This window comes from Sturnira hondurensis, unplaced genomic scaffold (genome assembly GCF_014824575.4).
Source record: "Sturnira hondurensis isolate 20B ecotype Veracruz unplaced genomic scaffold, ASM1482457v3 Scaffold0001872, whole genome shotgun sequence".
Taxonomy (NCBI): domain Eukaryota; kingdom Metazoa; phylum Chordata; class Mammalia; order Chiroptera; family Phyllostomidae; genus Sturnira; species Sturnira hondurensis.
In genome coordinates, this window is record NW_028074503.1 from 30337406 (window position 1) to 30351031 (window position 13626).

General features: G+C 44.6%; 1 protein-coding gene across 2 annotated transcripts in view; it reads left to right on the forward strand.

The window, feature by feature from the left end:
• Positions 1-13626, forward strand: part of MALT1 (MALT1 paracaspase) — a 54212-nt gene that overhangs the window by 14445 nt on the left and 26141 nt on the right. The window contains exons 3-7 of one of the 2 annotated variants that reach the window (XM_037035038.1): positions 6730-6851; positions 7416-7575; positions 9718-9896; positions 10325-10421; positions 11252-11284. In XM_037035038.1, coding sequence (XP_036890933.1) covers positions 6730-6851; positions 7416-7575; positions 9718-9896; positions 10325-10421; positions 11252-11284 — 591 coding nt within the window. The remainder of the gene's footprint in view (positions 1-6729; positions 6852-7415; positions 7576-9717; positions 9897-10324; positions 10422-11251; positions 11285-13626) is intronic. The other variant, XM_037035049.1, reaches the window with a different exon arrangement.

Consider the following 13626-nt stretch of genomic DNA (forward strand, 5'->3'; position numbering starts at 1 on the left):
GAAGCCAGAGGTCTCCGGGGTGATGGCTGCAGTGTGGGGTTTCTCTGTGTTTGAGACACTGGCCGAGTTTCTTTCGTGTGTTTGTTTGGGGAGTCCAGGAGTAGCTGGGGCCACGTTCCCCATCTCTGACCGGAGCACTTGCCTGGACTGGGAGCTGACCTCAGTGGTCCCTCACTCGGCGTGAGGTCTGAGCCTAGGCGACTCACCCCGGGCCTTGCTTTCCGTGGGCCCCGACACCCACCATATTTTCTGAAGGCGCACCCACCACAGGACTGAGGTTTCACCCTCTTCTGCTTTCTCTGAGTTGGGCTTTCCCACAGCCCGCGGGTAGGCCAGCTTGCCCCCCAGTCTGGTCTTGCCTGTGCTTGGTCAGAGAAAGCGCTTTTCGTTTTCGTTCTTGGATGGTAGCCATCCCCGTTTCCTTTGGTCCACTCAGTGACTGGGTCTTCTCAGTGGGACTTGGAAGGGGGTGGGGGCGTTAGGTGAATGTGCTGAAATTCTTTAAATCAAAAGTTTATAACGGTTTCTTAGACTTTTTTTTTTTCATTAAAGACTCAAAAACCCTGGTCACCAATCAACCAATATTGGCATCGTGTCCTTGGTAAATACAGATAAACTTAGATGTGCAGTTCAAAGTGTGTTTGTTTCTTTTGTTTTAAGTGAAAACCTTTGTGTACATATTTGTAGGCTCTGTCCATTAGAGTTACGTGGATCACAAAGCGGTTGCCACGGAAGCAGTGCCCTGGCCTGGAGCTGGCTCGGCCGAGGCTGGATATTTAGAGAGAATTAACATCTGCGTGTGGGTTTCATTAGCTGAATGTGCAGGTTCTCTCGTCTCCGTCTGTGCTGCTGCCCCTGCCGGCTCACACCCCACGGCGTCAGCAGGGGCCGTGAGGCCACTTCCGGGGCATCTTTTCCATGCGCCCTGCCCCTCTTTTATTTCATAGCATTTCGCTTTTTTAATCCCTTTTAGCACACTCATGATTATGTCTTTGCTATTATTTTCACTTTTCATTACTTTTTTTACTCTCTAAAACAAGAGCAGAGGCGGTTGAATATTATGCTTTAGTAGCCAAAATACCTTTACTTCACATTGTATCTTCAGAAGAGTACTGTTGTGAACTTGTTTTAAATGTGAGCAAACATTTATGTGGAACCTGAGATTTCCAGAAGTTGTCGTCTGGCTAGACTCACAGTTACTGACAAAGGGAGGTGAGAACCCAGGCCTGCCGGCCCTGACCTGAACTCAACGTCATTTCCGTCATGCTGGGAAACTTCAGGGTTGTTTGGGAAACTTAGATGGGGGTTACGACCTCAGTTGCCTCTTCGACCCATGGACTTCGGTTTTTTTTCTTCTTGCCAAATTAAGAAGTACTCAAATACTATATCTTACTTAGAAGAGACTTTTCTTGTTTCAGGAGCAATAGAAATTTTCGAGAGGGAAAATACCAAGATACGAAGACGGGCAAAGGCGGGTGGTTGGGAACAGGGACAAGGAAGAGGCAGAGATGGGAAGGGAGCAGTAAGTGAGCTCTGAGGGACGTGTCTCTGCACCAGGTGTTTGTTTGGGGTTACGGGGCCACGTGGGAGAATGGGGGGCGGGCATGAGAGGCGCCCAGGTTTAGCCGCAGTAGGTGCCGATGTGAACTGACTTGTGAGAGGACATACATGGACGTACTGTGGTTGTGGGATGGGGGAGACTGTTCGAGGAAGAGGAATGGTGTTTATTCTGGGGCACTGCAGGGCACTCTGCAATGACAGCTTAGAAACTCTGAGAATAACTTGGAGGAAGAGTTTTAGATGGAAACCAGTGGAAAATTTGTTTTGGTTCATGGCCTCTGAGAATACATTCATGGTAGTGGATACAATAGCTCTGTTCCTGGAAAAGCTGTTTCTAAATCAGGTCGACATTTAAGTGCACTGCGAGGGAGCATAACTTAAAGGCAGCCCATGTGTGAGGAGTCCTTCTGTCGCATTGGGAAGCACCCCAGGCTGCATCCCCGTTGTGGGGAGCACAGTCCCCGTGCGCCATCGCACTGCTCCAGGCTCTCCCCGGCTCACCCCAGCTCACAGGAAACCGAGTGACCTCTCTGACTGCTTCGCAGATGTTATCTGGAAACAGGCCCGTCTGTCAGGAAGCTCTGCGTCCCCCTCCACAGCAGAACTTTCATTTGTGTGCTCCCTGCGTGGCGCTGCGCGGCTTCTTTCCTTGCCTTCGTTCGGCACCTCCAACTCGTGGGCGCCCAAGCGCGGTTGAAGGGTGACCGTGGCTTTCTGTCGCACGGCACTGTGTGGGAGGGAGGAAGCGTGTGCGGTTACGACACGGGAGGCTTGTGACTTCTCTACTGCTCTCCAGGGGCGGTTTCCAAATCACATTTTTCCTTTCAGTTCTCAGTCGTTGAAGCAGTAAGTAACCTATGCACATGTTCTGCTTTCTTCTTGAAGACTAGACTCTCAAAATTGTTGGTACAGGACGGATGTGTACACTTTGAGTTTGCATGGACGTTAAAAATCATTTAGCCCTGGCTGATGTGGCCCGTGTGGGTTGAGCGCCAGCCCGTGAACCAAAGGGTTCGGTTCCCAGTCAGGGCACGTGCCTGGGTTGCGGGCCAGGTCCCTGGTTGGGGGCGTGCAAGAGGCAACCGATAGGTGTTTCTTTCACGCATCAATGTTTCTCTCCCTCCCTCTCTCTCTCCCTTCCCCTCTCTCTGAAAATGAATCAATGAAATAAAGTCATTTAGTCTTGTCTCCCACAGGAGGGAAGGATACCTTTTAGGACATTCTGGCCATGTAGGCCCTTGCCACTAAAGTCACATAGTCCTTTGTAAGACACTCGAAAGAGAAAGCCTTTTAACTTCTCCCCATCTCTTTTCTCAGAATACTAGCAGAGAATATTTGCCACGGTGCATTTATAAGCACCGTCAGGAGGCCAGAGACTGTGCGCTGGCCCACACACTCCCATCAGTGAGAGTGGCCCACGACAGCAGGAGACAGGACGGGCTTGGGAGGCGCTACAGTCACTGGGAGGTGGCGGGTGTGTCATTACCTCGATTGTGGTCATTTCATTTGTGTCCATATAGTAAATTTTGTTGTGCGCGCTAAATATATGCAGTGTGTATTTGTCAGTTATGCCTCAATAAAGTTGGAAGAAAAAAGACATCACTGGAACGACAAAAGTATGAAGGGGTTTTTTTTATTATAATTTTTAAAATCCTCACTGGAGGACTTGTTCATTGATTTGGATAGGGAGGGGTTGGGTGAGAAGGAAACATCAATTGGTTGTCTCCTATACGCGCCCTAACCGGGAATCAAACCCTCCACCCTTTGGTATATAGGATGGTGCTCCAACCAACTGAGCCACCCAGCCAGGGCAAAAGTTTGAGGATTTTAAAGTTGAAGAAAACCTGTATTTGTATCTGGTTCTGCCATTTTTACACTGAAAAGAAATTAGTCTCAGAGAGGTTAAATAATTTACCCAAGTTAATTTGGATGACCTACAAATTACTGAACTTCATTTTCTCGTCTTTTTTAAGATTCTATTTATTTATCTTAAAGAAAGGGAAAGGTAGGGGAAAAGAGAGGGAGAGAAACATTGGTGTGTAAGAGAAACACCCATTAGTTGCCTCTCGCATAAGCCCCAGACAGAGACCAGGCCTGCAGCCCAGGCATGTGCCCTGACCAGGAATCAAACCGGCAACCTTTGGTTTTGTGGGACAACGTCCTCAACCAACTGAGCCACGTGGTCAGAGCCTAACTTGATTTTCATTGTAATGTAGATCTAATTAATATTTAACTCGTACAGTTATGTTGAAGAGTTATGTGAGAGATCAGAGTGCCTGGCATATATAAAACAAAATTGCTGCTTCAGTAATTAGTAGTAGTAGTAGTAGTAGTAGTAGTATCCATTTACTCAGCAAATATGTGTTGAACACCCACTGCGTCCCCACATGCCAGGCACTGTTCCAGTAAACTGGTGACTAAGAGAAACAAGTTCCTTGCTCTCGTGAAGCTTCTGCTTTAGCAGATGGGACAGGCGGCAAGGAACAGGGCTTTCGGGTGAGTAGTGCAGTAGCGAGCACGAAGCAGGGTGGAAGCGACAGAGCCAAGCGGGAGTTCAGAGGGAATTCATTTAGACACGGTTCCGAAGAACCTGGAGGATCTGCCATGAGGGGGAGGGGGTGGCTGGAAGGAAATCCAGCCGAGGACTAGTATGTGGACCGGCAGAGGATGTTCATCTCCCAAAGGAAAGAGGAGCGAAGTGCCTGGAGCGTGGTGAGCGAGGAAGAGAGTGGCAGGGGACGAGGTCCACGCAGGCCCTGGTAGGTGCAGTAAGGAGCTTGGATGTTCCTGCGTGTGTACGATGGAGGTCAGGAGAGCATTTTATCAGAGCAGCGAGATGGATGGATTGATGTTTTAAAAAGATATCGGGCTGCTGGCCGGAGGTGAGAAGACGAGTTGGCAGGCTGTGCGGATCGTTCAGTCAGGAGCTGACGAGGGCTCGGAGATCATGGCATTGAAGGTGATGGGGGGAGCGGGGGGGTTGGAGCTGAAGTGACAAGACTTGAAGACAGATTTCGGGTGGAGAGAGGGAGTGAGGAGGAGGCCCGGGGATGACTGCTAAGACTCCATCCTGAGTAACTGGACACACAGGGGCGCCAGAAACCCGCTTCTGTTCTCTCGGAGATGGGCGAGACTGCAGGGTTGAGGGGGGTGCTGCTTGGGGGTTGGGGTATCATTAGGTCTGAGATAGCCGGAAGACATGCACATTTTAAAGCCATTTTAGCCACGGTTCCTGTATTTCCCATATTCATACTTGTTCCCTTCTATTGTTGCAAACTTTGTTCCCTCTTATCACACCTAAACTTTGAAAATCAGGATCTTTGCATCTTAAAGTTGTGCTGCGAGTCTCTCCTGGCATTAAAAGGCGCTGTTGTGCGTTTGCTGGCGTGAGCGTGAACGCTCATCCCGTGTCCTGACCCCCCAGGGACTTGTTTCCAAGAATCTAGAGAAACTGTTACTTCATCCATCCTGTGCTAACTTGGCATCAATGTAAAGAATCAATGAATACAAAAGCTCTCCCTTTGCAGGGGTTTTAAATTCTGTTTTTGAGAGGTTCTACTCTATTTACTAAAGATTTTCTAGGGTTTCCCTGGACCCATCAATATTTACTCATCTTGGATGGATTTTTTTTTTTAGAAAAGAACGGGGAGGGAGAAAAAGAAGGAAAGAAACATAGATATGAGAGAGGAACACCAATCGGTCTGGTTTGTGCCCCAACTGGGGATCAAACCTGCAACCTAGGCACCCGCCCTGACTGGGACTCAGACCCACGACCTTTGGCTTTGCGGGCAGCGCCCAAGCAACTGAGCCACACTGGTCAGGGCTTGGATTTTGGATCTATTTGGTGTCTTTCTAGCATGGATTTCACTTACCTCTTTCACCCTGTCTACTGTTTTTCCCCTAGAACGTGGGGTACCTTTGATGTGTTAAGATTGCCATTATGCAGACCCTCCTCTCAGCTGCAGTCTTGTTTTCTCCCTTTGGATTGGTGGTTGAGAGGGAAAAGGTATTCTTAAGAGATCGTATTCAGAATAGAGAAGGAAAGGAAAGAAAAGCAGGTACAGGAAATTAAGTTTCCGTGATCTTCTCTCCGTCGGTCCTGAAAGCCCACAAACGCAGTGCCATGTGCTCCAGCCTTGGCCCATGTGGAATGCCCTAGCTTGGGTTTCTTTTGTGTCAGCCATCTGCTGCTGCACAATAATCACCCCAAGACCAACAGCTTAAAACGCCAACTGTTCATACCTCATACGGTTCCCGAGGATAAGCATCCAGAAGTGGCTTCCTGGGGTGATGTGGGCTCACGCTTTGGCCTCGAACGTGACGGCCATCAAGCTGTCGGCCAGGGCTGCAGCCACCTGGAGATCCGACAGGGTTTGGAAACTCCTGTGTCGGTTCACGTGCTGCTGGCAGGAGGCCCCTGTCTCTTTCCTCACCACCGGGGCCTCTCTCCGGGGCTGCCCGAGTGTCCCCTTGCCTTCTCCAAAGGCAGCGGTTGCGAGAGAGGAGGGGCGGGGCAGAGGGGTCTTCTTCATTACTGACTCTGGGGTTTTGTTTGGTTTTCCTGTCAGAGGTTCCCAAGTTGCCTTGCTGGTAGTCATTTCTCAAACGAGAGATGTGCCACATGTATCAAACTTACATCCTGCGGTTCTGGTTCTGTGCCTTTCTGCTTACAGAATAATTTCCATTTTAATACTGAATCATAGCATTGAGATTCGGGTGTCTTTTGTAGACATTTTTACTGGCATTTCCACTCAGCACTTGTATGACTGGTAGTGCAGTAACTCAGTGGAAGCGCCGGCCCTGCGAGCGCCCACAGGCACGGAGTCTGAGAAAGCTGGCCCTGCACACGCACCGTGGCTGCTGTGGGCAGGCGTCTGCCGTAGGTGCATCCTGACTCAGCCCGGTTAGAGTGGAAAAATATTTCTAAGAACTGGAGAAGTGAGGCAGTTTTCTCCCCCAGTTGTGGGAAGTACAGTAGATCAAAGGCTGCTGGCGAGTTTCTCTCCTCCTGGTTTTAAAAAGCCTGGAACTTTACAAAGTCATAATCTTCTGGGGAAGGAGATCTGAGTGGGCGACTTATAATGAGGATGAATATACAGGTTATTTCCAAAATATGACTTCTTTATTTACTCAACTTTTTCTTCTTTTTCTTTTTCTTTTTTGTTTAAGGAATAAAGATCACTGTAAACCCAGAATCAAAGGCAGTCTTGGCTGGACAGTTTGTGAAACTCTGTTGCCGGGCAACTGGACATCCTTTTGTACAATATCAGTGGTTCAAAATGAATAAAGAGGTAATTTTTTAAATGTCTTTCAGTTCCCATCATTAGAAGCTAGAATGATGAAAGAAGTGTAATTGGTTGAGGAGTCCATCCTCTTACAGAATTTCACACGTGAGAAAATCGGACTTGAGGGGAAACAGTTTGCTCGTGTGCTAATAACCAGTTGGGTCAGAACAGAAGTTAGTAGCCATGCCTGCCTTCCTGTGCACTGTCCACCCCACCGTGGTGTTTGTCATGTCACATGGCCGCTCAGCTCAAAAATGTTGGTGTTGTGGATTCTTCAAATACCAGCAATTGAACAGTTTTAGATGACCAGAAGATGCTTTTGTTGTCCGTGAGCTTTGGGAAGGTACACGGGAGAGTTTATTAACTCTCTGGTTAGTAGATTTGAGGAAGACTCTAAGACTTCAGCCCTACAGTACTCAAAATGTTATTTGTTCTTTAAGTGACAAATATTTTAGACTTGGAAACAAGATACCCTTTTCAAAACTCCAAAGCAATCATACATTTTGCCAGCACATTTTGGAAGGCGTGTTTTGATGGGCTATTTACTGGTGTTCTCTGACTGTTTCCCAGATTCCAAATGGAAATGCATCAGAACTTATTTTTAACACGGTGCATGTAAAAGATGCAGGCTTTTACGTCTGTCGAGTCAATAATAACTGCACCTTTGAATTCAGCCAGTGGTCGCAGCTGGATGTTTGTGATGTCACAGAACTAAAAGAAAGCTTCCAGGGTAAGTAAGTTGAATGTTAGGAAGGGAATTAATTACCTTATTCCAATTGTTTACTTTTAAATAAATTCAAAGTATCAAAAGATTACCGAAAGTTCACATGTCTACTGGTCCCAATATAAGGTCACCAGTTGTTAAGATTTTATCCTGTGTACTTTGATTCCCTGCTTTATGGAGAAGTGTGTGTGTACTCATACACACACACACATATACATATACACACGCATGCCTTTGTATGACACAGAACCCATCTCAGTCTGGCCCTGCTGCTGACTTTTCCACTCTGCCTGCTTTCATGGAATTGAATGATGTCTCTGGTTCTGGAGGAGGAAAAAAAACCTAATATAGTCCTGCTCACTTTTCAGTTTCCTTCCATACTGTACATTTTCTTCTGAAACTACTATATTACTCCTAAAAAATTGCATTGTGGAGTAAAATTTTAGAAGAGATGCTGACCTGAAAGGGCATATAGTGTGTATCATTTGCTCCAAAAAAGCATTTCATCAAACTGTTTTCCTGCTCTTTGCCATTCACCTTTGTAGTCCAATAACTAGTACTGACCAAGAAACAAACCAGTGTACTCTAGAGGAGGACATCAGACCCCCTCTTTTATTCACGCACACTGTCAGGACCGTATCCTTTGTCAGTTCTGCCAGATAAAAAGAACAGGAGGGAAATGGGCTTTTTGTTTCTAGTCTGTCTTATATTCTTCCCTCCACACCTTAATAAACAAACCATCTTTAAAAAGGGTAATGGTTAGTTGAGTTATTTATATATTTGTTGAATATTTCTGTGCGTGTAATCAAATTCAATATGTTTATAAATGGAATTTTACTCATTCAACAAGTATTATTCTTTAAGATTTTATTTATTTATTTTCAGAGAGAGGGGAAGGGAGGGAGAAAGAGAAGGAGAGAAACATCAATGTGTGGTTGCCTCTTCTGCACCCCCTACTGGGGACCTGGCCTGCAACCCAGGCATATGCCCTGACTGGGAATCAAACCCGTGACCCTTTGGTTCTCAGGCTCACGAGCAATCCACTGAACTACCCCAGCCAGGATTCAACAAATACTATTGATCACCTGCAATTTGTGAGACAGAGTCTCCTGTGGGAGACCTGGTGATGCATAACATCCCTTTGTCCTCCAGGAACTTGAGTAGCAGTGAGTGTTCAATAAGGAATGCTTTCTGATATCCGCCTCGGAAAGAAGTGCTAGTGACAACCTGCCCATATTTTCTCAGTGCTAATAACAAAACTCCTTATTTTGATAAGTCAAGTTAAAGCAGAACGTAGAGCTTTCTGCGTTGAATGGGAGTTTCAGGATGTTTGCCCTCAACAGAAAGACTCTGCAGCCAAGCACATTTGGAAACCACTTGAACTGTGTTCCCCCCCCATGCATGCTCCGTGTGTACTCCCACTTAGAAAGCGCTGAGAAGTCCTGCGGTGACAGATCTGCTTAACTTTGTTTCACCCAGACTTGTCTAAACTTCCTGGTCAACAGCATTTTTTTATCCACAGACCATTTCTTAATATTTCTAGAAATGCCATTGTTTTATGAAACAGTTTGGGAGACACTATTAAAGATGGTAGAAAATAGCCCTGACTGGTGTGGCTCAGTGGATTGAGTGCTGGCCTGTGAACCAAAGGGTCACCAGTTCCATTCCCAGTCGGAGCACATGCCTAGGTTGTTGGCCAAGTCCCCAGTAGGGGGCGTGGGAGAGGCAACCACACATTGATGTTTCTCTCCTTCCTCCCTCCCTTCCCCTCTCTAAAAAATAAATAAATAAAATCTTTTTTAAGAAAGATTATAAAAAATGAAGGATGAACATGAAAACACATTTTTAAAAAAATTACAGGGGGTCCCTGGCTGGTGTAGCTCAGTGGATTAAGCGCGGGCTTGCAAACCAAACAACCAAGGTTCGATTCCCAGTCAGGGCACATGCCTGGGTTGCAGGCCAGTTCCCAGCAGGGGATGCATGAGAGGCAACCATACATTGATATTTCTCTCCCTCTCTCCTTCCCTTCCCCTCTAAAAATAAATAAATAAAATATTTAAATAAATAAAAGAAAATCTTTAAAAAATAAAATAAAATTACAGGGGGAAATTTTATTTATGTTTAATAATATTTTTCTTTTAATTTAAGGAAGTTTGGATGCCATCTCTGAATCCAGGTTGCAAATATGCGTTGAACCAAGGTCCCAAAAGCTGCTGCTGGGCAGCACGCTGGTCTTACAGTGCGTTGCTGTCGGAAGCCCTATCCCTCACTACCAGTGGTTCCGAAACGAGTCCCTGTTAGCACACGAGACAAAAAAGATATACATGGTAGGAAGCTGGTTTTCAGGGTGTTTTTTGTGCTAATATGTAAAATAGTATAATTGAAAATGAAGGTTAACATTAATAATCCCGTTTGTTGGCGGTGTTTTCGTATTTTCAGTATTTTTGTTTCGGGTCCTTGTTTTTTAATATTAATTGATTTATTTGCAAAAGTGTTAGAAAACAACACCAGCCCACATCTAAGGGTTTATACTGAAATGTCAAATTATAGTATTGCATCAAACTCACCATTATTGGATTCTTTGTGTCCTTTGCTTAAACTAGTACCCAACCTAGGGAGTAGAAATAAGATTGTCTCTAAAGCCTTCTGCAATTTTGTTTTGTAGGTTTTTTTTTAAATACAAAATAACTTCTTATCCAAGCCGATTTAAACTGAAATTGAGAGGAAATATATGTGTATTTTAATATTGATACAGGTACCTTATGTGGATTTGGAACATCAAGGAACCTACTGGTGTCGTGTATATAATGATCGAGACAGTCAAGATAGCAAGAAGGTAGAAATCATCGTAGGTAAGCAGGGTTACTTAGCGTTCTGACAAATGGGGTGTAACAGAAGCTATAAAAATTACACATTTAAGCAACAGAAATGCTACTCCTTGTTACCCCATTCTAGTTAATAGTGCGTTAAGTATCAGGAGTTACATTGTCTATATAGAAATCAGAGAGGACACATACAAAAATTCATAATCTAGGTTTATATACCGTAACCAAAAAAAAGTTTGTTACTCATATCTTTTTATTTTGTTTGAATTTTATAGTTTATTTTTTCAGATTTTATTTATTTTTAAAGAGAAGGGAACAGGAAGAAGGGGAGAGGAAAATCAGTGTGTGAGAGAAACATCAGTCTCGCCTCTTGCCCCACCCCTTGCACACACCGCGACCAGGGACCTGCCCGCAGCCCAGTCGAGCCAGCGACCTTTCGATTCCTGACCAGGAATCAAACCGGCAACCTTTCACTTGGCAGGATAGCACTCAGCTAGCAGAGTCATGCCAGTCAGGGCTTAGAGTTTATTTTGAACACTTTTGGCAAAAATGTATTAAAACTTTAATTATAAAGGACTTGATTTCATGGAAAAGATTTCTAATAAAACATTTTTTTAAAAAACAGACATATGACAGAAAGAATAATGATTAATCAACAACCCCCCTTATGAAGTTCATAATTTGGGAATATATTCTATTTAAGATGAATGCATTTATAGTTAGATTTTTCATAGCAGGAGATGTTGATGCCTGTGTTGGTTTGCCAACATAGTTCTGTGACGTTTATCTCTGCTTGATGGCTGCCCTTCCTAAGACATGAATTACAGTGTATTTACATTTGTTTTCTCTGGAACAAGGAAGAACAGATGAGGCAGTGGAGTGCACCGAAGGTAGTGTAATCCTTTGGTTTGAAACCACGTACCCTGCATGCTGGTTCTCTTAGAGTTGCTGGAGCTCTCTAGCCTGCCGAGTGCAGTGATGGAAAAAATACTAGCTACGAGAAGTCATTTCAATCAAGGACATTGTATCCGCATCTTGGAGGGTTTATAAATCACCACAGACATTTTTAAACTGGCCTGCTATTCAAATAACGGATTTTCGGTTGATTTTCTACTGTATATAAGAATAAAATTCCTGGATAACAGATTATAAATAGTGAACATTTACAATCACTTCTTAATGGTAACTTTTATCATTACAAAATTTGTGGAAAAAAGGTGGCTACGTTTTTTCAGATTATTTTGTCCTTCAGCCCTGACAATATGCCTCTCAATGCAAACATAGTTTCTGTGACAGTTTCAGGAGAGATGTTTTGTTTAACAGATGTTTTATCCAGTGTTAAGTATCATGCTTTAATATAAAACTGATAAGACCCATTTTTAAAGCTCGAAGGCTGTAGATTAATCTACCATGTCACCTTTACCATAACATACAAAGAGAATTGAAAATCTATTTCAACATAAGTTTCTAATTTGTTTTAATTAACCAAAGCATTGTGCATAAGTTGCGATGAGTAAATTTTAAAACTTAAATTTCCTTAGTATAATATCACATTGTTTTACAAAATTAGGTTTGTGGATAGCAAAGTATTTTTTCAATTTCTGCCTCTTTAACCTGTACTATAACCTTAAATTCTACTTGGGTAGAGAAAGAAAATAATGTTAAATCTCACATTTCCTGGTTTTCTTGTCCTTTATAGAACTGTGGTGTCACTTGGAAATACTGTAACAACCATTCTCACCCCAACACGAAATTTTGAACGGGAGTTCTCCTGCAGAGGGGGTCTCGGTTCTGGTTCTGTGGTCTTGGTCCCTGCATGGGGGTGGGCTACGTGAAGAAATCCTAACCAACTCTTCTTGCTTCTCTTACTCCCTTTTTGCCTGATTGCATGACTTTTAAAACTTCCTAACATTGGAGACCCCCGAGAATGCATAGGGAAATGAGACGTAAAACGAGCCCTGCTCTTCAGTCTGGCTTCAGAGCGATGCCTGTGGATTGTCACCTCGCTGTGGTGCTTCCCTGTCTGCAAGGCTCTGCCTGTCCTTTGTGCAGTAATAAACACATGATCAAATCATGATTTTCAAAGAAATCCGTTCGGAACACTTAGAGATGAAAGTCCAACCATGAAACAACTCCAGAAATTCCAGATGGAAAAATGAGGTCCAGCTTTTCTTTCTAAAAGTCCTGCAAAGTTGAGACTCTTGTCCTCCGTGGGCTGGTGTCATGAGCAATGTCCTAATGTCGTGTCTTTCTCACCCCCGGGACGTAATGGCACCTGTTTGGCTTTCAGTATTTTGTTGAAGGTGTTTGACCGGAACAGAGGCCAGGAGGCACAGGTGCAGTTCAGGGGATTCGTTAGGGTCGTGGCACTGTTCTGTGTGACCACAGTGATGGTGAGTTCGGGTATGCAAGTTTTTTAGAACTCGTTCAGTAGCAGGTCAGGGGAGGGATCTCCCAGGATGGAATGCAGAACGGGACAGGAGAATCCCCACTGAGTGCAAGTGCGTAAAGCAGCCCCACCGAAGAGAGGAAGGAAGAACCAGGCACTCGCCTGAGTGATGGGAGATGAGAGAGGTCTGCACGATAAAAGGCAAAGAAAACCGTACATAGCCCTGCACTGCACCCGATGCTCCTCCTGAGTTGATTTTACAACCCATGTAAGAATAAGTTCTTACCTAAGGGCTGGTGAATAGGACAACATTTGTAACTTATTATCTCCATACAATTTGGCAGAAGAACAGGCGGCTGTCATGTACGTGCTTAGATGATGCCCTTTAGCCAGGAGGTGCAGCTTAACAACTCTGAGACCACCGTGCTGCCAAAAACACGCTGCACCAGTCGGTCACAGATCCCACCCGAGAGATGTCCCACACAGTCCCTCGTCAGTAATTCTCAAAACCATCAAGGTCACCCAAAGCAAGGGACACCTGAGGAACTGTCACGCCAAAGAGGTGTCTGAGGTGCCGTAAGCAAATGTAATGTGTCCTGAAAGGGACCTTGAAACCAGAAGAGCATTAATGGTATGACAGACAAACCTTCTTAACTTAAGATGTCAAACGTAACAGGGAAGCCAGCTCTGGGTGTTTCCATGGACTCTGCACCATCTTCACAGTGATTCTGTACATCTTAGCCTGTTCTAAAATTTAAAAGATAAAAAAGGAAGAGATCACTTTTTAAAAGATCAGATTGTTAATTTGTTTCAAGAAGTTTATGATTGAGGCCAGAGACAGAC